Consider the following 20,742-nt stretch of genomic DNA (forward strand, 5'->3'; position numbering starts at 1 on the left):
AGCTGTTAAGGTCTTAACGACCATTCCACAGGTGCATGGTAATTAATTGATTATGGTTAATTACACATGCATGGAAAACATTGTTTAAACCCTTTACAATGAAGATCTGTAAAGTTATTTGGATTTTTTCAACATTATTGTTAAAATACACAATCCTGAAAAAGGGACGTTTCTTTTGCTGAGTATATATAGGATTTACTTGATAAACCCCAGTGCTTCATGTTTAAAAAGATCGTTGCTTCAGCCAGGTTTTTCATATGTTGATCAGCTGCTACAGTATTTTTCCTGGAGTGCTCGGTTTGATCTCACTAAGTTCTCATTCAGACCACGAGCCACCAGTTGACAACCTCCTGTCCCCTGAAATTGAATTGAATACAAGTTAACACAGGTCTCAGAGCTCCCACAGTGTGTGTGTGTGTGTGTGTGTGTGTGTTAATGCTCCAGCTGTTATACCCCTAAGATAATGCTATTTTCACATCACAAACTCTTTCTGTTTCATTCCTCTTCCAAATGCACCGTTTCAGTGTTTATGAAAATGAGCTTCTGTTCAGCTGTGCCAACATTAGAGCTGAGCAACATGCTTGGGGAGGTGCTCTTTTTATGTGAGGTCACATTAGGGAAGAAATCTTAGTAGCATGTTTAAGCCTAGGAAGATACAAAAATGGAAAAAAGAAAGAAAAGCAGCAAAAAATAGTTTTCTCTCTCAGTTTTGTTCGTACATACACACCGGAGCCCAATCTCCTTGCCTGAAAGTGAACTTGAATGCATATATTAAGTGCTTCTACTGTACCATGACCAACCCCTGCAGAATGTTGATTCATGGTGTGCATGTACAATTTTATTTCTCCTCATCTGTTCATTACCATTTCGCCCAAACCTATGAACCCGACTAGTGTTAAAAGTTTATATCTCTTACTAACCAACTAATACATGAATAGCACTCCACACATTTATGTGAATCCTCCTTCTCACCAGCGTAGTCTCCCAACCCCTGACCGCTTTTAACATCCCTTTAAATCTCTGTACAATGCTAGATGCCAAACTCACTCCAAAAATGACATCTCCCACCCAGTAGCTGTTGGCAGTGAATAAATTTCAGCTAGTCGTCAAAAGAAAAGAAGAAAAAAGAGGCCGTGTGCTTCAGCAGTGCGTCCCTTTGAGCCGAGTCGGGGCGAGGTACGAGGAAAACAAGCACTCTTTCTGTAGACGAGAGCTGGGGGAAGTTTAGAGATGAACGGATTTGAAAAATGAGTCCCTGTGCTCAAAGGGAGTGTTGTGGCACGAGGTGAGTTCCTGCATGAGAGCATTCTTAATCGGTCAACGAACCAAACAGCACAAACCACTCCCAGATCTTCTCTTTATTCTCATAAAGTGTGCAATGTTGGACTAGTTAAAGGGAGTAGTAAAGAGGTTTTTTTTTTTTTAACCAAGTATATTATTAAGGTTTATAAGATTAATAAACATTGTAAAAACTTACACAAATTCATGTTTGTTGGTTAAAATGTGCAATTTTGATTGGGAAAATGTTAATTTATTAATAATAAGGTTAACAGTTAATTTGTCAATATACAATAAATGCAAGTGAAAAAGCAGATTGAGAATGTGAAAGCAGAGGCTTTTAGAAACATTACGGACTCAGTCGCTAAACAGTTAGAACTAAGAAAGCTCTTATCTGCAAAGTGCCGGTGCAAGTTTTCGGTCCAGCGAAGCTGGAGCCTGATTCTACTTTTTTATGAGTTGATCTTGGTCTTAAACTGACTATAAGACTTGGCTACCATTTGGTTGGAATGAAAACCATTTGTGTGTGTGTGTGTGTGTGTGTGTGTGTGTGTGTGTGTGTGTGTGTGTGTGTGTGTGTGTGTGTGTGTGTGTGTGTGAGAAAGAGAGAATAAGACTTCTGTGAGAATACAGAACACTATACAGTACATATCAAAATCCAATGTGCTCTTTCCGAGATGTCTTGTTCCTCAAGAGGTTTCCTCAAGTCAAGTCAAGTAGTCAAGATCCTTCTCACAGATCAAAGAGTTTTCTTTTTTCTCCACTGTCAACCCTGTGATCCAGATCTAAAGCCAAAACTAATTCTGCTTTGAGGCGACGTTTATTATTAAAAGTGCTTTCTATGGTATACTCATTCATTCTTTCTTTCTTTTATGCCGGTCAGGATGTCGGTCGACCCAGACCCAATCCTAGAAACCCTGGGCATGAGGCCAGCTTGGATTGAACACCAGTTCATCGCAGTACATAATGCGCACACATTTGCACACTTCTTCACACCCAGGAGCAATCGTTTTGAGTCAACATTTCACCTCCAGGCATGTTTTTAGGAGGAAACCGAAGAAACCCATATAGACTCAGAGAGCTCTGGATTGGACGGGGAATCGTGGAGCTGTGATTGCATTGGCAGAGCTAGAGATTGTAGAAAGATTGTGCCAGCTATGGTTGGAAGAGCACTCAGTTGTGTTTGTGTGTGTGCTAACAGTAAAAATAAATGAAGAAAGACTTCTCATTGAAAAGATCCTCAATGTTCCTGAAAGCGCTTCACTCCGCCTAACCACCGAAACTAGAAAATGAATGTTGGAAGCAAAAACGTGGTTAAAACGTGACAAATACACAAAAAAACACACCAGCGCATGTATACTTTAATAGCAGTAGTGTAGTCCAAGACATGCAGATTAGGCTAATTGGCTTTCCCAATTTACACATAGTGTGTAAATGAGTGTGTATGTGTATTAGTAATGTGCCCTAAGATGGATAGGGTTGATTGAGTGTGTCCTCATGCCCTAAGGCCCCCTGTGTAAGTGATGATATTTATATTAATAGTAATGATAGGTATTAAAAATAGGCATAGACCTCTTAGGGTTAACTACAGACTCATAGATAGCGGATAGTTATAAGACTTTTTTTAACTTGATTTTACAGTGTGTTTCAGTTAACTATTTGTTACAACCTATAGGTTCTGTGTGTAATTATATGCCTTGCTTATCAGTAAGACTCCGTCCATATGAGCGATGCGTGACCGCGGAAAAACGGTTACTACGGTTTTAACTCCTCAGATGTTAAACATTCCTGTGGCTGGCGAGCGCAGCTTTGCATAACATCTCCGACCAATCTGAAACACTTATTGTGGAATGTGAAAGCATCTTTTTTTTCCTCTTTTTCGTCCGACTCCCACCTCTCCGTGACCCCCTGCCGTGACCTCTTGGTGTGAATTAATAAGCCATTGTTCGTCTCTCTGGGACATGTGTAAGCTTCAGTAGCTTTGTCTCGATGCCAGGATCCTGACTTTTCAACTATCCCCAAGTTGAAAAGCTGCCAGTAATAATAACAACACTGACCCAGCATGTCATCAATAGATTATGAAGAAAAAACTAAACAAAAAAATGCACGATAAGAATCTCCTTCCCCAGGACAAACAGCCTACACAGTCTAAAAATACACATGCACTACAACCCAGGGTTTTCTTTTTTTTTTTTTTTTTTTTTAAGCCTTCTAACAAAGGCCAGATTTAAATAATTACCCACGTGGTGAGGCTGGGTAATGATGTAGGACTGTATTCGTGCATCTTGCAAGGGTGGAGTGGTCTTGGATAGAATTTCATTCACAGAGACTTCAGTGGTGTGTCTTGATGAGTTTTTTTTTTTTTTGTTGTTGCAAGATCTTGTGATTAACAATAAGTAAAAGCAGGATTGATGCATAATATGAAGAACTTTCTAATGTCCGTGTCTAAATTCAGGTTTCCTATAAACACATATATATGTGAAATGAACATTGTCCCAAATGGAGTTATACAGTATGGCATGTAGACTGAAAAGTTTTATTTTAATTCTTTACATTTCTGAAATTGTGGTTTTTATCTTTAGTTTAAGTTCGGAATTGTGATATATAAGCATTGTGTTTTCTTGCCTTTACTTGTTTAGTGTCGTATTTTCCTCTTTCTATTTTCTCTCTATGAAAAGTCTGGGTTCAGTAACACTTTTTTTTTTTAACTCTGCTCCTTGCCACACTTTGGCATGCACTCTGCCTTGGCAGTGGCTGTAACAACAATAAGAAACCGCTCGCTTTCTGCAAGGGATTGGTTTTAGTGCGACTTTGCCGCAGGTGCCTTTATAAAAATAATTTCTGAACTGCTTGGGATTTGAGCAACAAAAGCGTACAATTTCAGGGAAAGGCAGGGACTGCCCAGTTTATTTATTTCCCATTGTAGCTGTACTGTACATGTCAGTGGGGCCGTTTTAACACTTTTCTTATTCTTTTTAAAATAAAAACACACAAAACAAGAAGCCTATTTATGCGCCCAAGAGACTTGTTTTATTGATTTATTTTTTGCATAGGACATTGTTATTAAATCAACACACTCTGAATTGAGCAGGCTTTATTTAGACGTATACCCCATCCTGTGTTTTGTGCTTTCCTGAACTTTATTGTCTTTAAAGTGAGCACCAAGGTCTTAAGCTGATCCTCCAGCTGCTCTCCACACACACACACACACACACACACACACACACACCTGAGAAAACACCACTTCTTACACAGAAAAAAGACGGAAATGATTAATTAGTTAGATCTACTGTATGCAGGATTAGACATGCATGCATATTTTTTTTAATCATGTGTTTGTATAATCATATGCTTTAAATAAACCCTTAATCCAGTATGCATAAGAATTGTATTAAAGGACAAATGTTAATAGGAATAGATCCTGGATGATATAATGCAACCAACTCAGAAAATGTTTCTTCCTTATGCACTCTCAAAAAATAAAAAAATTCAAAGTCTCACACATTTAAAAAATTTCTTCTTAGCTTTAATTAGAATGTGGTGACCAATTCATGTATGAAAATGATTCCCCATACTCACAGTCCGACTCCTGGAATATGCCCGTTCCATCAGGAAAAATCCATATACACAATATGATAACCTGATCATTTCATCACACTGTCTCCAGGGGCTTGTACAGGGCCACTATGCATGATGGGTGCATCACTTCATGCGCTTCTCTTCTAACCCTGACGTCCCCATCGCTCTGGAATGGGGTCAGTCTGGATTCATCAGACCACATGACCTTTTCCATTACTCCAAGGTCTGAACTTTATGCTCCCTAACAAACTGAAGCCATGTTTCTGATTAGCCTGGCTAATAGTTTTCTTATGGCCACACAGCTGTTTATTGCCAATCCTGTGAGTTGTCGTCACACTGTGCGTGTGGAAATGTGATTTCTACTGCCGGGTTTTACGATGCATCTTCATCAAGTGTTTAAGTCATCTCTTACGGGATTGGGTTTAGGACTATCTTTCCATGTTTTAAAATATTTAAATGTTTAAACATTAATAATCTTTTAAATGTGTTTGACTTGTACACTTGTTCCAGGACTAATAAATCACATAACTGGTGCTCCACTTGCTTTGTCTCCCAAATAGTCTATTCTTTAAGGCAAACGGTCAAAATTGGACTAATATACTGTATTATTGCCATGGTGCAGATCCCGGTACAAGTTTTTATTAAATCAGTTCACAAGTGTTCTTACTCATACAGTTCTTTAGGAGCTTGTGCCATTTCACACTGACAAGTTTTCTCAGGTCTATTTCACACTAATTTAAGTCTTCAACCTCATTCATCCTTAATAGAGTGAATCTCCCTAGAGTCACATTCCTGAATTTTTTCCCAGAGCACACACAATTGTACGCAATATAAATTCCGATGTGCGATGTCACATGCCTTAAATCACCTACAGATTGGCTACGCATAATGTACTGTACAAAATGGATTACGATAAAAAAAAAAAAAACATGTCTCTGCTACAAACCTCGCTCATGCCAAACTGTCAAATAGTGTCAAGGAGATTATAATGTTTTTCTATTAAGTGCATACGACAACTCAAAACACAAAATTTTTCAAATTTCGTCAAGAGCGTCTGTTATTTCTCGCCGGGTGACAGCGCCCTGGATGCCCATGTTTAGCCAATCTGCATTTTTGCTCCACCCAGTGTATGAATGTTTTCATGAGAGCTTATTAAGCATATTTTTGGACTCTGTAATCCATTATGGATCGGCTCAAACCACCTACAAGCCAATACAATCCAGTTTCTAATAACTTAAGAATTTGTACAATGTTTTTATTCCTTTTTTTATTTTTGCAACTGAACTCCAAACCTCCTGAAGAAGAGCCTTTTATTTACTATGATTATGGGTCAGCATCAAATTTGTAAATGTTGGAAAAACCCTAAATTTGTTCTGAACTTTACCTCAACAGTTATGTGACTGTGCACATATTAGTGCTCCAAGTAATGATACTTATGGGATAAAAAAAAACAAGTAACTAAAATGCAAATGCACTGTTTATGCTGCACTAGTGGTTTAGGATAGTGGTTTACTTGAACATCCTGTTGCACTCAGTCTGAAAATAACAAGTCACAAGTGGTGTGGAATGTTGCTTAAATCAGTTACTTTCTCACATGCAATGTGTAGTATGAATACTAGTTCAGTATGCCTATCCTTTTGAGTTCCTAATATACTGTACTGTATTCATAGACCTACAGTAGATGGTGGATGCTTCATTTAATCTAAGTATTCCATTTAATCTATTTTATTTCTATAATGAGTAGGCCATATAATGATATAGTGATAATGGTAAGGTAAAACTGCCTGAGATGGCATACGGAAGAAACCTTGAGTTAAATCTGCTTCTAGAGAGAACCGCATCTGTGTGATATTGGATCTTTTTTTATGTAACTGTATACATAATTGTCCAAGACTGCCTACTGTGTGAACAGGAAGCATTTATGCGTCTGAGCATTTTTTTATTTATTATAGTTTTAAATTAGTCTTTTAGTACAGTTTTTTTTTTTTTTTTGGAGCAGAGCAAGAACACAAGCATACTATACCTAAAGAAAAACTAGGTGAAAGGAAAGGAGAGATAGTTGCAGGGAAAGAGGGGGTCTGGAGCCTTAAACACACAGATCCAGATTGGAGTTGAGTTTCTGGAAAGAAAACAAAACTTTGAAGTTTCCCGGAAACTGACCAAAAAGTGCAACCAGCGCCGATAGAAAAACATTGGCTGGATATCGAGCTGGTGTTTTAGCCTGTCACTAAGTAAATCTTGACTCAAGTCTCTGCATTAATAAAGAGGAAACAAGTCCAAAATCAAGGTACTTCATGGATCTGGTTTCAGCTCCGCTCCCAGTTTTAATGCTGCTCTGAGGATCTGCACTATGTAACTTTATGAAAAAAATATATGCAATGAAAAAAAGACACTCAGAGAGAGAGAGAGAGAGAGAGAGAACATCATGTGCTATGCATCTGTACACTACCAGTCAAAATTTTTGGACACACCTTCTAATCCCATTGTCTTTCTTTCGCCTCAAATATAAAAGCATCCAAAATATACAATGATCTCCTTTGATATTGAGATTTATGATCCATTTATGGACATTATACATTTGAACATTCAAGCACATTTGCACTCACCCTGGACATTTCTGGACATTTCTATTTAATTTCATTTTACAAATTTTGCACATTGCACATTTCTTTTTATATTTTCCATATTTGTACAGTCATTATTACATTTACATTACATTTTGTTCTCCTATTTTAAGTATATTTGTTCTTCTTTGTTAAGTTTTTCTATATTTTATTCTTATTCTATTACAGAATTTATTTCTTATTAATAATCTTGATTTTAAGGTCACGAGTGGTCATACTGTATAAGCATTTCACTGCATACTGTATCTAACTATATCTGTGTATGACTGTGCATGTGACAAATAAAATGTAAATATTTTGTGTCCAAACTTTTGACTGGTGCTGTCCATATTGTCTGGTATCTGAAAATACCAAAAGTAAATCCTCAATTAACCACAGAGCGCACATATACACTTTATACATTATTATTGCTGTTAATAAAACATATACAGTTGATAAATGATGAGTACGTTTAAAAATCATAAAGAACCTCATGTCAGGTGCCCTGTGTAAACCGTCACAGGTGTCTTAGTGTTTTAGTGGATAATGTCATCATTCTATCATCATCCAGGGCAATAGAAACACATGATGTGTTGCTTTTGGCACACACACACACACACACACACACACACACACACACACACACACACACACTCACACACACACACACAGACACATGTGGTGCAGGTGAAGACGTTTGTGATTTTCAGTCCCATACCAGCGTGGTGAGATTTTATATATACAGGTTTTTAACACCTGACGGTGTAACGCAACATTTCAGAACAATACTGCCTTCTTTTTCTTTTAACATGTCTGCTTGGCACTTTTTCTGATGAGCTGATGACACGTTTATGAAAGTGTGCATGTACTAGGGAAATATCTTGAAGATTTTAACACAACTTATTTAATCTTATTACTAATAACCACTCAGAGTTAAGTTACAAGAACATAAGGAGAATTGAAACCCAAAATTATAAACATCAGTATTCAGAGTTTGCTCATACCAGAGGTACTGTATGTCTCTGTTATCTGCAGTTCTTCACTTGTGGAGTGATAGAAGCTTGAGTGTGGGACTGTTTGACTTCAGCAACTCTGTCTGACAGTTTACTGTAAGCATAAAATCATGTGAAAAGCTTTATTTTGGGCTGCAAATATTATACTAAAGAAAAAATAGAAATTAGGATTGAGACCAATATTAAATACCTAATCAGACAATATTGGTACATTTATTATTAAGTCTACAAAAACATATTTAAATAAATTATTAATTGCAAAATAATGGCATACAAGTTTAAGTAATAGAAAAAAAAAGTAATTAAGGTGATATAATAATAAAAATGTATTTTTTGTTTTTGTTTTTTTTAATAATAGCAAACTTGCTGCATGATCATGTTGGCTCGAGCGATTGAGTCGTTGGGATGCTAAAAGGAGGATCAGGGTTCCTTGGGCAAGGCCCTTACCTCAGTGCCCATATAAGCATCAGAAAGGGAAGTGAGACCCACTGTCATAGAAGGATGATCTGCAAGAACCGTGTAGAACGAACTTAGTAAAAGTGCAGGTGGAGATCAGGATGCCTGGAAAGCTGATCGTTCGAACTATGGCGTACAGTACTGTCATTTGAAGAGGAAGCCTTAAAAAAGCAAAAAGCATATTCATACAGTTTATTCTACTTCAGGTGAAAATATATTTCCTATTCCTCTAAAGATGGATAACTTCCTTTATGTAAATATCAGTCTTTAAAAATTCTCTGAACCTAAAGATCTTTCCTGTGTCCATGTGGGTTTACTGGGTTTTCAGGTCTCCTGTGTGTGTGTGTGTGTGTGTGTGTGTGTGTGTGTGTGTGTGTGTGTGTGTGTGTGTGTGTGTGTGCGTGTGCATGTGTGCGTGTGTGTGTGTGCACGGTGCACTGCGATGGTCTGGCATCGAGTGTGTATTCACGCTATGTGTGCAGTGTTTCCAGGATGGGCCTTAGTTCTGTGTAACTCTGGCCAGCATAAAGCGGTTACTGAAAATGAATACACTCACACATCTAAACCTAATCTCTGCATTTGTGGTGTTTAAAAGAATACCACAGAAATGAATTCCAACATGTCTCGCCATACTAAGAAAACACTATTGTAATGGGGTCTTAGGGCCTATTTTTAGAATATATGATTTTAAAAACTGATTATATATAAACTTGAAATTTTTAAAACTTAAAAAATGCAACAGGTCAATTAATATACTTAAAGGTTTGATTATTAAAATGTACTGGATTCATCAGGCTCCCAGAACTACATCAGGGAAGCAACAATGCAACTAAAGCATCAGATCATAACACTTCCCTTCTACCCTGATGCACACATGTCTCGGGAATACGGTTGACCTGAACATCATGATCATTTTCTATTGCTCCGAAATCCAATATTTATGCTTTCTAGCAAGTTGAAAGCTTTAAAAAAAAAAAAATGTTTAATGATATAACTTCACCAAGCATTTAAGTGGCCTCAGATCATAGCCATTTTTGTTCAACCACATTTCTGCTACGAAGTTACTGTATTGTTTTTTTACAGTATTTTTTAATAATTTGTTGGAGAGTCTTTAACCCAATTCCAGTAACTTTAATCTCCATTGTTATTTTCTTTTGCGTAATGCAGGGAAATGATTTGTACATTTTCCTGATTCCCTTGGCTCATCATTATACAGTACATGAGGTTTAAATAAAAAAGTTATTTTGTTATTTTGTCAGGGCAGAAAAATTCGGAGAACTTCTCATCGGTGAGGATCATATATGCTACAAACATGATGGATAGCGAATAGGTTGAAGTATATTGAAAAAATATATATATATATTCTTATAAATATCCAGGGATTGCAAGAAATTGTCTTTTCCTTGCTCTTGGAAGGCATAAAAGCCCCTTACTTATCCTCTCTCATCCACAAACGGAGTGTGCAGAAGGCCTGAGGGTGTGCATGTAAACAGGTTTGTGGATACTCACACTGAGTTTCAGTATAATCAACAGCTTGTCCGATACAACAGGAAGGTACAGTATGTCATGTGTGGACAGCTTGCTTTAGTGCTTTTATTCTCTCGATCACAGTTAAGCTTAAGCGTAATACAGAATCCGTGGGGGAAAAAGGGGGCTGGAAATTGGGCTCGCTCCAAACATCCTGATTTGTTATGCATGGCCTCCTGCGAGATGACAGCTCGCCTGTGACTCGTGAAGTTGCTCAGCTCGCAGAGTACGTGTTGCGATTCGAAACACATGCTTTCTATCAGTACACTGTTGTAAATGAGGTGTGAATCACTATGTACAGTGTGTATATCTCAAACGGCCTTCTGTGCAGCACATCCAGGATTGAATAAAATGCTCACTGTTGACGTTTTTCAATGCTACAGTTTTTTTTTTAGTATTGTATTCCACTTCATGCAAGCTATGATAGATGCAACTCAGTATTTATAAATCATACATCACAGAAAAATGTGAAATATTTCTAATCATAATAGTTTAATTAGATATGCAGAAGTACAGGATTTATATTTTTAAGAAAGTTCTCAGACACCTAACAAAATGTTGTTCTAGGCTCTGAATTACTTTCTAAAAAATTTATAGTGCTTTAAAAATAAGCACTATTCAAAATTTAATTATGCTCCTCTGAAATTATCCCCATGTAATGGCAATGGCTACAGTATATACACACATGGATAAATTTATTGGTAACTTTTCATTAAAGAAAGACACCCTAAAGAGGTCATGGAAATAACTTGAAAATGAAAATCAGAAATTGCTTTTGAATTGTGATTCAGCAGCATAATTAAAAAGAAAATCAAACTAATGAAATTTATGAAACTGTCCTGGACAAATTAGATGGTACCTAATTAAGGTAAATTCTATTTATTTTTTCTTAAATAAAGAAGAAAAAAAGGTTTGACCGTAGTGACGTGTTAAACTGATGGTGTGCTGTAATAAACATGTGTCTTCAATCTTGCAATCAGTTAGCTTATTTACAGTAGATGGTCGAGTAGTCACTCTGCTGTCTGCTATCATGGTGTGTACCGCACTGAACTATTTCGAAGACCATTGTGTGTTATTCATTCTTTGATAGAAGCGTGTGAGCAAAATCATCCACGTGTGTATACAAAGCATTAGAGATAATACTCAACATAGTTTCAGTCACAAGTGAAGCATTTGCACCATTGTTGAACGCAACTCTTGAATCCTCTTTAAAAAAATCTATCTTTTTTTTTTTTTTTGCAATTGATGGTACAAAGATATCACAATTGTCATGAGAAATGTGCACAAATGGATGATAAAATTTAATGGTAAGATGGTGACCATCATCTGGTGCAAATAACCCCAGCACCACCAAGTTGCCACTGTTGGCTCCCTGAGCAAAATACTTATATTAAAATGTTTATATTATATAATAATATATATTAATATAATATTTATAGCCAAATGCCTAAATGTCAATGTAAATGCATGGCTTGTGATTGGGACTATGTTGAATAGTACCTTTGTGTAGTGGTAGAGTTACGCTAACAATATGTGCAATTTGATTGACCTGTACTGTATCTGTAAATAAAAACATTATGCCCACTTTTGCATTACTTTCAGGATATGTAATGCATTTCTTGTATATTCTACCCTGCTGTACGTCCTTATATATCCCTATATTTTATACCTTGTAGTTTTTTTTAATGTATCTTAATCCTGCTTCTGTTTTGTTTTTTCCCTGCAGGTTCATCATGGGAGAAATCAATAAGACAGCTGGGCTTTGAAAGGTAGGAGTGTGTTGCCTCCAAGTTATAAATTTAGCTGGACAGCGTTTACATGCGAACGATGACAAGAGACAATTTATTTTTCGCTTTGATCCGCATGTTTTCATTGGCGACCCCACTTTCTTTACCACAACAGGCCAGGATATTAGACTGAAGGATCTTTTATCAAGCCCTGGAAATAAAAGAAAAGACTATTTATTCATATGACAGTCGCTTTTATCCAAGCGTGAGGCAGAATCCGATCCAACCCAAGCACCAGAGCTCAGAGTTGTTAAAGCAGCCGACAAATTTACTAACTCACCGCACACAAGTAGAAGATACTTGTAGGAAGAAGAGAAGAGGAAAGAGCTACTTTTACAACACACACACACACACACTCACACACACACAAATTCTGCCAAGTTAAAGAAGTTCTAATAGAAGAGCTAGAAAGTTAGAGAGCCAAATAATACACATAACCACAACCAAGGGCCACACACTGAGTATTTGTGCAATTATTTGTATACACATACACACACACACACACACACACACACACACACACACAAATACATACACACTTACATTCTACCCCGACTGTAAACAGAGCTATAAATTTAGAGCAGGAAAATTAGGCAGTTATTTAAGAAAAGGTACTATGAGGAACTGTGCGCTACCATAAACCCGCCAGCACACACAGGGCCAGATGTGCTGCACAAAACAACTTTAAGTTAAAATATTGCTGCAAAATGATAAAAACCTTAGAAAAAGTATAAAATGCGGCACTGAAAAGAATGGGAAAATGTGTTAATAAATGATTATACTGCATTAAATGAAAAGTCTCACATCCGAACAAATGAGTGATATGGAGGACATCAATAGTAGTACCATGAATAGTTCTTCCACCAGGGTCCTCAAAGCATCTGTAGAATGTAGCATAATTACTAAATATTTGTCATTAATTAGACAGAAACCACTATTCCTTGGTTTTGAGGGCAGACGAACATTTGCACCAAATTTGTGCCCAACTTTTATTTACGGAGGTTTTACACTAAATGTTATATTCAGCAACTCATCTTGTTTCTCCATCTATTTATATACCAACCTCTTAATTATTTTGTGGAAACCCAAATATTCATGTGTATGAGGAGGAAAAGTGCACTCTGCACGTTGTCACGTGAATGCCTCCCAAACTTCACTTCTAATACCAGTTTTAGAAAGCACCTGAAAAACAATTTGGCGTAGCAACCTTCTTGGGACCAATCAAAAATAACTTAACAATGCCGTACATTACACCCAGAATTGTTTACAGCAATTTTCCCATTGTAACGTGTTCAGCTCTGTCTTTGAGGAAATGCTGTGGTGTCTGGCACCAGGACGTTAGCGGTGGACCCTTTGGGTGCTGTCATTTGCGTGGTGGGGCTTCCTAGGATCTGACTTTGTCCAGCACCTTTGTCTAGCGTGTTTGCATGGATGCTCGGTTGGATTGAAATCTGGGGAATGTGGAGGCAGAAACAATAACTCTTTGCATGCTAAACCCCATATGTTGCCTGCTGTGATCCACTGAGAGCTCTGATACCTTTCTCTCATGCCAAGTTGCACTGGGATCTGATCGTGCAAGCTAGTCACAGGTGAGCCTTGGGTGCCCATGATGCTCTGGTGTATAATTGGTGATCAATAATATTCACTTTACCTATCAATGATCATAATGTTATGGCTGATCAGTGTACAGTATATCCTTGTGTGATTCTCATATGAAGCCAATTAGATATTATTCTTTTGCCAAGATTCTTTCTGTTTGAAGACACTAATTTGGCTCTTAAGGTCTCAGGAGATTAACATTGACCTTTGCATAATAAAAACCTATACACCCTGAATCTCCTTGAAGGTTGGAAAAGAATGAGTGGAGTAAATGAAGCCGGGCATTCCACTATTCCCGAAACGCTTTTTTAAAATTTGTTTTGGGGCACAAAGTGGTACCACCAGGCACCATTCACTCACAGCCTATAAAAACAGCCTCAGGCATAAAGCAGTTTAATATTAAGAGACATGTGGTCATGTAATGTTCTGAAGCCTGAGGAGAATTTGTCAAGCATGGCTTATAAAACCTAAATAATATTTGGGATTGTCGTCTAACCACAGTGTAAATGAGTAATTAATCTGGCAAAGTAAATGTTTAAATATGTCTGCGATATTTTCAGTACAGTAAAAACAATGAGTAGAAATATCCTCTCTTTATTTGGTTCAGTATTTTACTATTTTTCACACAATGCGATTTCTTATTTGAACTCAAATAAAAACAAACTATTTTATTAAAACATGAAAACAAATACCATATTTCTGCAATAGGCACGATCCAACAGCAGCTCATTCATTTTACTAAATGTAACCTCTGAACGCCATTCTTAGAGACGACTGGTAACAGATGCAGTGATTAAATTAGTCTTTAAGACAGGTGGCACCATTCAAACCAGGCTCATTTGGTTTCCTTATAATTATGTTTTCTGGACTGGTATAATGTATTATTGGGATTATTTGACTGGCTGTGTGTCTGTTGGTCACCATGAGAAGTTCCTGCGGTCTGCTGTGGCTCGACCATGGCGGCTGTCTGGCTTCCCCCTGTTGGGAAGTGGCAGGTGGAAAGAGAGAGCTGACTTATGATTCTGCTGAATGGTTGATGAATGGTTGGCATGGTTGTAGTTGTCGGTGTTTTTCAGTAGCTGCTGCTCTCTTGCGATTTTTACACTGAGCACTCTGTAGTGTTTGTTCAAAATGATGCAGAAATAAAATTAAATTAAAGTTATTATAATTGAGAGGCTTTACAACAAGAGCAGAAAACAACATCAGGTTCCTCTGCCAGGAACATGAATCTGAGGCTACAAAGGGCACAAGTTTATCAAATTCATACAGCTAATAATAATAATAATAATAATAATAATAATAACTGTATATTGTATATTATACTCGTAAAATGATGACATGGTTGAATACAGTATGTTTATCTTTTGCTCATTTCTCTTTTCTTTCATCTTTTATACTGCATACTTAACATCTTTTTTTTTTTTTTTTTTTATTGCCCACCCTCAATTAGGAGTCTAGACTAAGCCATTTAACCTTAGGGGTGTGTAGACTGGTTGTATAGACTATTATTCTCAATAATTTCGAACAAAACCAAATTAATTTAAACTATACAGTACATATTAACAGTATCCTATTATGCATGAGCTGTGGTTTATTTGGTAGCATTTTAAAGCGTGATTGATTTCACTAATTGCATTGCTGTAACAAGATGGACGTACACTTTCTTTTTGCAACCAGGCTTCCAGTGGAGAAACCCGAAGTGATGTTCACTAGACACCCCCTTCCTCATCTCATACTTCTTAGTTTGAGACCCTTCTAATACAGTTCTCTACCTAGGTTAATTGATCCACACGTAAAATTGATTCTACAAAAATGCAATTGCAGAAATGTTTATTTTCTCATTTTCCTCGAATGCTCTGTGACGTCCCACGGCAAGAAGCCGCCCTGCGGCTGGCCATGTCGCCCATATCTAAATCCGCCACTGTTCACATGTCTAAATAAATTAGCAAGGGAAAAGATGCTTCCTTACATCTAAAAAAAAAAAGCCATCTAATCCCCTGTTTGTTTGGTTTTATTTACGTCCCCTGATGCAAAAGAGAAAAAATCTGTTTTTAATTGTTCCTTGATTTCTCCTTTTTGGGTAGTTTGTTGAAAAAATTCTCCAGATAACTAAACTGCCTAAGGTCCTCAGAATCTGACTCACAAAACAAGTTCCCATGAAAATTATGTGGATCCTCTGAATAAATACATGGGAATGGTTTTTTTTCTTTTCTAAACAATCATGCACAAAAATCAGTACAAGCTATCATTAGGCATGACTGATCTAGCCTTTTGGACTATATTTATTTTACCTTTTAATTACGGGAAAAGGTTTGCCATTTTTAGGTGAGGTTTCCTTTCACTTTTTGGATAAGAGTGTATCTGATGCTGGGGCATGCTGAGATCAAGCAGACTTTTGTACATTCTGTTGTTTGGTGAAATGGACGTTTTTGTTAATCGTATCAGCATTTCCTGTCCTGTTCTGAAGCCTGCAAAATAACAGGTGAATGTTATCAGTTTCCTTTAAAGATTTTTTTTTTTGTGCTATATCTTCAGACAGGATATTTTTGCCACAACATATTGCCCGCTCAGGAGTTTGTGTAAGGTTTTTAGATTGTATTCCTTCCAATGAATCATATTTCACAGATACTAAACGCCTTTTAGAGGTTGATCATTTTAACAATGGAAGTTGTTACAGAGGAGCTTTACATTCCTTATAAACATTTATGAATATAAATAGATAGATAGATAGATAGATAGATAGATAGATAGATAGATAGATAGATAGATAGATAGATAGATAGATACTGTAGATACTGTAGATAGATAGAAAGATAGATAAAATAAATAAAAGCTATTTATAATTTATACCATTATTAGCTTTATCATACCCTTGACAAAGTGATGGACGAATAATAATAAAAGAGCCATTAAAAGTGTCAGAAGAAGATCCAATACATGTTCTTTTTAAATGGTGCAGAATAAATGATCTTGTTTTGCTTGAACCGATGATAAAGGTCATTAAAACACAAGGGAGATTGCAACAGGCACTTCCCTATCCTCAATGCCATGTAAGCCCTGAATCGTAGCACTGTGCTGCTTGTTGGCTTTGGACAGAAAACAGCCAAAAGCCTCGGTGGCCATTTCTGCCACGTGTATTTGGACGGATTCTTATTTGCTGTGAAAATTATTAAGCAGTAAAAGCCGCGCTCAGAGATCTTTATTGGGGATTAGCGGGAAGTGATCATGGCGTTAATGCTAAAATCTGGTGCTTGCCAACCTCATTACTGTAATACCATAGGCAGAGGAGAAGCTTGCTGAACCCGTTGCTTATCATCATTTGAAGTTCCGCTCGGCCTGGAAAATAAGAATAAGTCATGATTATCTGGTTATTTACTCACGTCAACTAATCACCATGGCCAAAACAAGGAGTGTATTGTGAAGGTCTATAATTCAGCCTTCACATTATGAGTACTTTCCCCACTTTTAGGCTCCTTGAACCTTGTTAAATGTCTATGTTTAGGTGTTCCATAAACCCAGAAGAGGGTGTCTGAGAAGCTTAAACGGCAAAAACAAGAAAGCCTGGGTGTGTTTGTGAGCTGTCAGTGTTCTGAAACAGACCGCTGTGCGACGTTGTGGCTTTGCCGGCGTGGCTGACTCACTCTGCAAACAACAAGGCTAAAATGATTGAGACGTGAAGCCTGGCTCCATTTTCTTAGGACGGAGATGGGATAAACAAAGCAAAGTATAACAGGAAGTTGGAATCATTCCTGGTAAATCTAAGCTAGATTAAAGCCAGACTTTAGTGGGGATTAATCCAAATCTATGGAAGTTTGCTAGGTGATGAATAATGCATTACCCATGATCTGTAACTTTCATATCCTGCTCATCTGCATGGTGTGAGGGAGCCCAGACAGCAGCCAACCTGACTAGAAGATACTGGCAGAGCTGGAAAGGGAAATGATGTGCATGTTAGTTCTCCCTGAGGAGGTTAGCCTGTTGCTAAACAATCTGGGAACATGAGTGTTGCGTGTGTCTCTCATGACAGCGGAACAACTGGTAGCCTTACATCAGAAAGATGACAATTACTGGACATCAATTACTTCTATTAGCTGTGTTTCCAGATCAAAGCAAGCAATCAGGTTTACAGCAGATTGGGAGCAGGATAAAATAAGAAATAATTAATCTACAGTCTTACATCTGTGTAAAAAACAGCTGAAAAATATTTAACAGCTATTTTGTAATATTTGTGCACCATGTGATATGCAGTGTGTATTTCCTATTTCACATGCAAATGTTGCTCTATTTATTTTCTTTATATCGTCCACTTACATTAATTTTTCTTTCCACTAATTGATCCCAAGTGAACTCTTTAGCCCTCAAAGTTTTGGGCTCCAAAGCATGCAGATGTGCATCCCGGACGAAACTAAAAGAGATGTAACCATGTGGCTAAGAGATTGGCACAAGCTTTAGTACACCGACATGGTGGGCTTCTCAAATGCCTCCTGGCATTACATTAGTAGAATATCTCTGATTTGTGAGAAATGGCTTTTTTGTGTGAACAGGTTTTTGTCTGTGTGTGGTCCAGATGTATTCTTCCCTGGGATGAGTGGTGTTTAAAAAATATTTGCAATGCCTATTATTTTCATACATTTGCTGCTCGATGTAGAAGTAAAGCCCAACAGTCATTTACTAGGCGAGAGCAGTTTAGGAAAGTGAATCACTCTTGAGATATTAGTTTTTCAGCATATTGTTGATACTGTTCAAATATTTTATGGTATGTTAATTTGTAGATTTCCATAAAAAAAAAAAAAATCAGTCTAGTTGCTTAAAAGTATCCGAATTGCTGTGCTGCTAAAAGGACATTCTCGCTGCAGATCTTTTTGAAAGATAAAATTGGATTACACGACAGCCAGAAAGCCAGCTGGACCCTGGAAATTTAGTTACAAATGACATTTCATAGTAACAAACTTGCCTTCGTCAATATGTTATTATAACATATTGAGATTTCGGTTTGTATGCGCTTGATTGTGCAGTTCCACACAATCGTGACTTCCTGCTTGGGCTGTTAGAAATTCCAAAGTAGTTGATGTGAAGTACAAGTAATACAGTTCAAGTTTTAGTTGTTAATTATTGTTTAGTCTGAGAATATACACACGCACAAAACAATAATATTTATGTATGATGTACATTAATGCACATCATAAATGATTAAGCTTTTAATTGGACTTATTTTTTGTGTGTCTGCTGTGGAGATGGAGGTGTAGTCGGCCAATATGATGGCCTGTAGATCTACCAGACTGTCCATTATCCCCTGCTGATTTTCAAGCTGTGGTGCAAGCTAATGACAGTTCACTCCCCCATAGGCATCCAACCCACAACCATCAAAGAGCAACTCAATGCCAGCGCTCTGAATGCATGCAAGAATTATAATCACTTAGCGACTTTTAAAAGCATACCAAAACACAGATTTTTGTGTGGAGCCAACGATATTCTGGGTGTCTCTTCAAATTGGCGCTTTCACTGTCAACTTGATAGCGGCTCCCTTTAATTCTCTTTATAGGCCAAAGTTGCCTTGTTAATTCACCACACTGTCTTATTCCCAAATCAGTGCCATCTGTAGGACCTTCATTGTGCCAGCTCGCGCATTTCTCTTTATTAGCATGCTGAGATGAAAGGTAGTCTTAAGCTGCCATGCAAACTGTTTAGGTACCGAGAGGTGCCCTTGGAAAGACGCTGCACTGGATCACAAAATTGCTCGCATCAACGAGAACTGTCTGTTGCTTATTAAATTTTATTAAGCAAACATAGTTGACTTCAAAGAGGTTGTATGTTCACCGCTGTTTCTCTTTGAAAACCGGATTTCATGTGGAGCAAGTTGCATGTGTATCCAAACATTTGTTTAGTGTTGTATGAGACCCAACATCAACAAGGTGCAAGATGAGTTCCTGCTAAAGGACCACTTGGCTCCTTATCTTGTTGTTATTTGAGCTGTTTGACTTTTTCTTTTTTGGGGTGTTTGTGATTTGTGGAGCGATTTATCAGAACGTGTGCAGTAATTGACTAAGATATAACCAACAATATATATGACAGAATACACTGTCTTGCCAAATCAAACCTTTGGCCAGCATCAAGCAAAGCAAACAAGTTAGAAGTGGGTTAAAAGCCTTAACACATTACTGAAATCTGAAAGGATATTCCTGAACTGTCACTTTAAATAACAGGGTAAGTAGGGAAGCTGATGAAGTGATGCACCCATCATGCCTAGTGGCCATTGCCTCTAGAGACAATGTTATGATCTGGGGTTTGCTTCAGCTGGTCAGGTCATTGTGAAATGATGTTACGGATTGTTAAGTCAGTGCAGTTTGTGGGTCTCTAGGCAGCCATCAGTATGACAATGCAGTCCATTTTACCAAGAGACCTTCAACTCTTAATTTCATATGACTGAACCTTGTCAACGTAAAGCTTTTATAGATCTTAAAATAACAGTCTTGCCGAATGCAAGCTGAATGATTCCTGGACCAGGCAAGGATCAAACAAGTGAAGTTTCAGTTTTCAGGACAATTCTGGGAGAAAGGCTGATCTGGGGATTGAAGGGGTTGCTTTCGAGCCAGGGAACTTGAGCTGAGTTAACCGCGAAAGGCTGTAGTTTGCTTGAGCATGGAAATGAGAACCAGGCGAGCTAGCGCATTAACCGAGCACCCTGATAATCGCAGACCTTTATTGTGGTTCATACCAATTTTGTGTGCATTGTGAGGCACTCCGGCTCATTGTTGATCTAAATACCATATTTTACAAGATAATTTGGCTCAAATAGCCGTTGTGGCTTTCAATTTGTGAATTCAAATGTGCCTTTTCTAATTACAGTGTTTTTAGATCATTTATATATTTTATAGAGCTTTGAGCTGGGTGGTTTGTAGT

General features: G+C 37.5%; 1 protein-coding gene across 2 annotated transcripts in view; it reads left to right on the forward strand.

Annotated features, from left to right (window-relative positions):
* LOC128520078 (piezo-type mechanosensitive ion channel component 2) overlaps nt 1–20,742 on the forward strand; it is a 126,559-nt gene that overhangs the window by 42,164 nt on the left and 63,653 nt on the right. For both annotated transcript variants that reach the window (XM_053494101.1, XM_053494102.1), the window contains exon 4: nt 12,183–12,225. In XM_053494101.1, the coding sequence (XP_053350076.1) occupies nt 12,183–12,225 (43 nt within the window). The remainder of the gene's footprint in view (nt 1–12,182; nt 12,226–20,742) is intronic.

The sequence above is a fragment of the Clarias gariepinus genome, chromosome 4 (assembly GCF_024256425.1).
Source record: "Clarias gariepinus isolate MV-2021 ecotype Netherlands chromosome 4, CGAR_prim_01v2, whole genome shotgun sequence".
Taxonomy (NCBI): Eukaryota; Metazoa; Chordata; class Actinopteri; order Siluriformes; family Clariidae; genus Clarias; species Clarias gariepinus.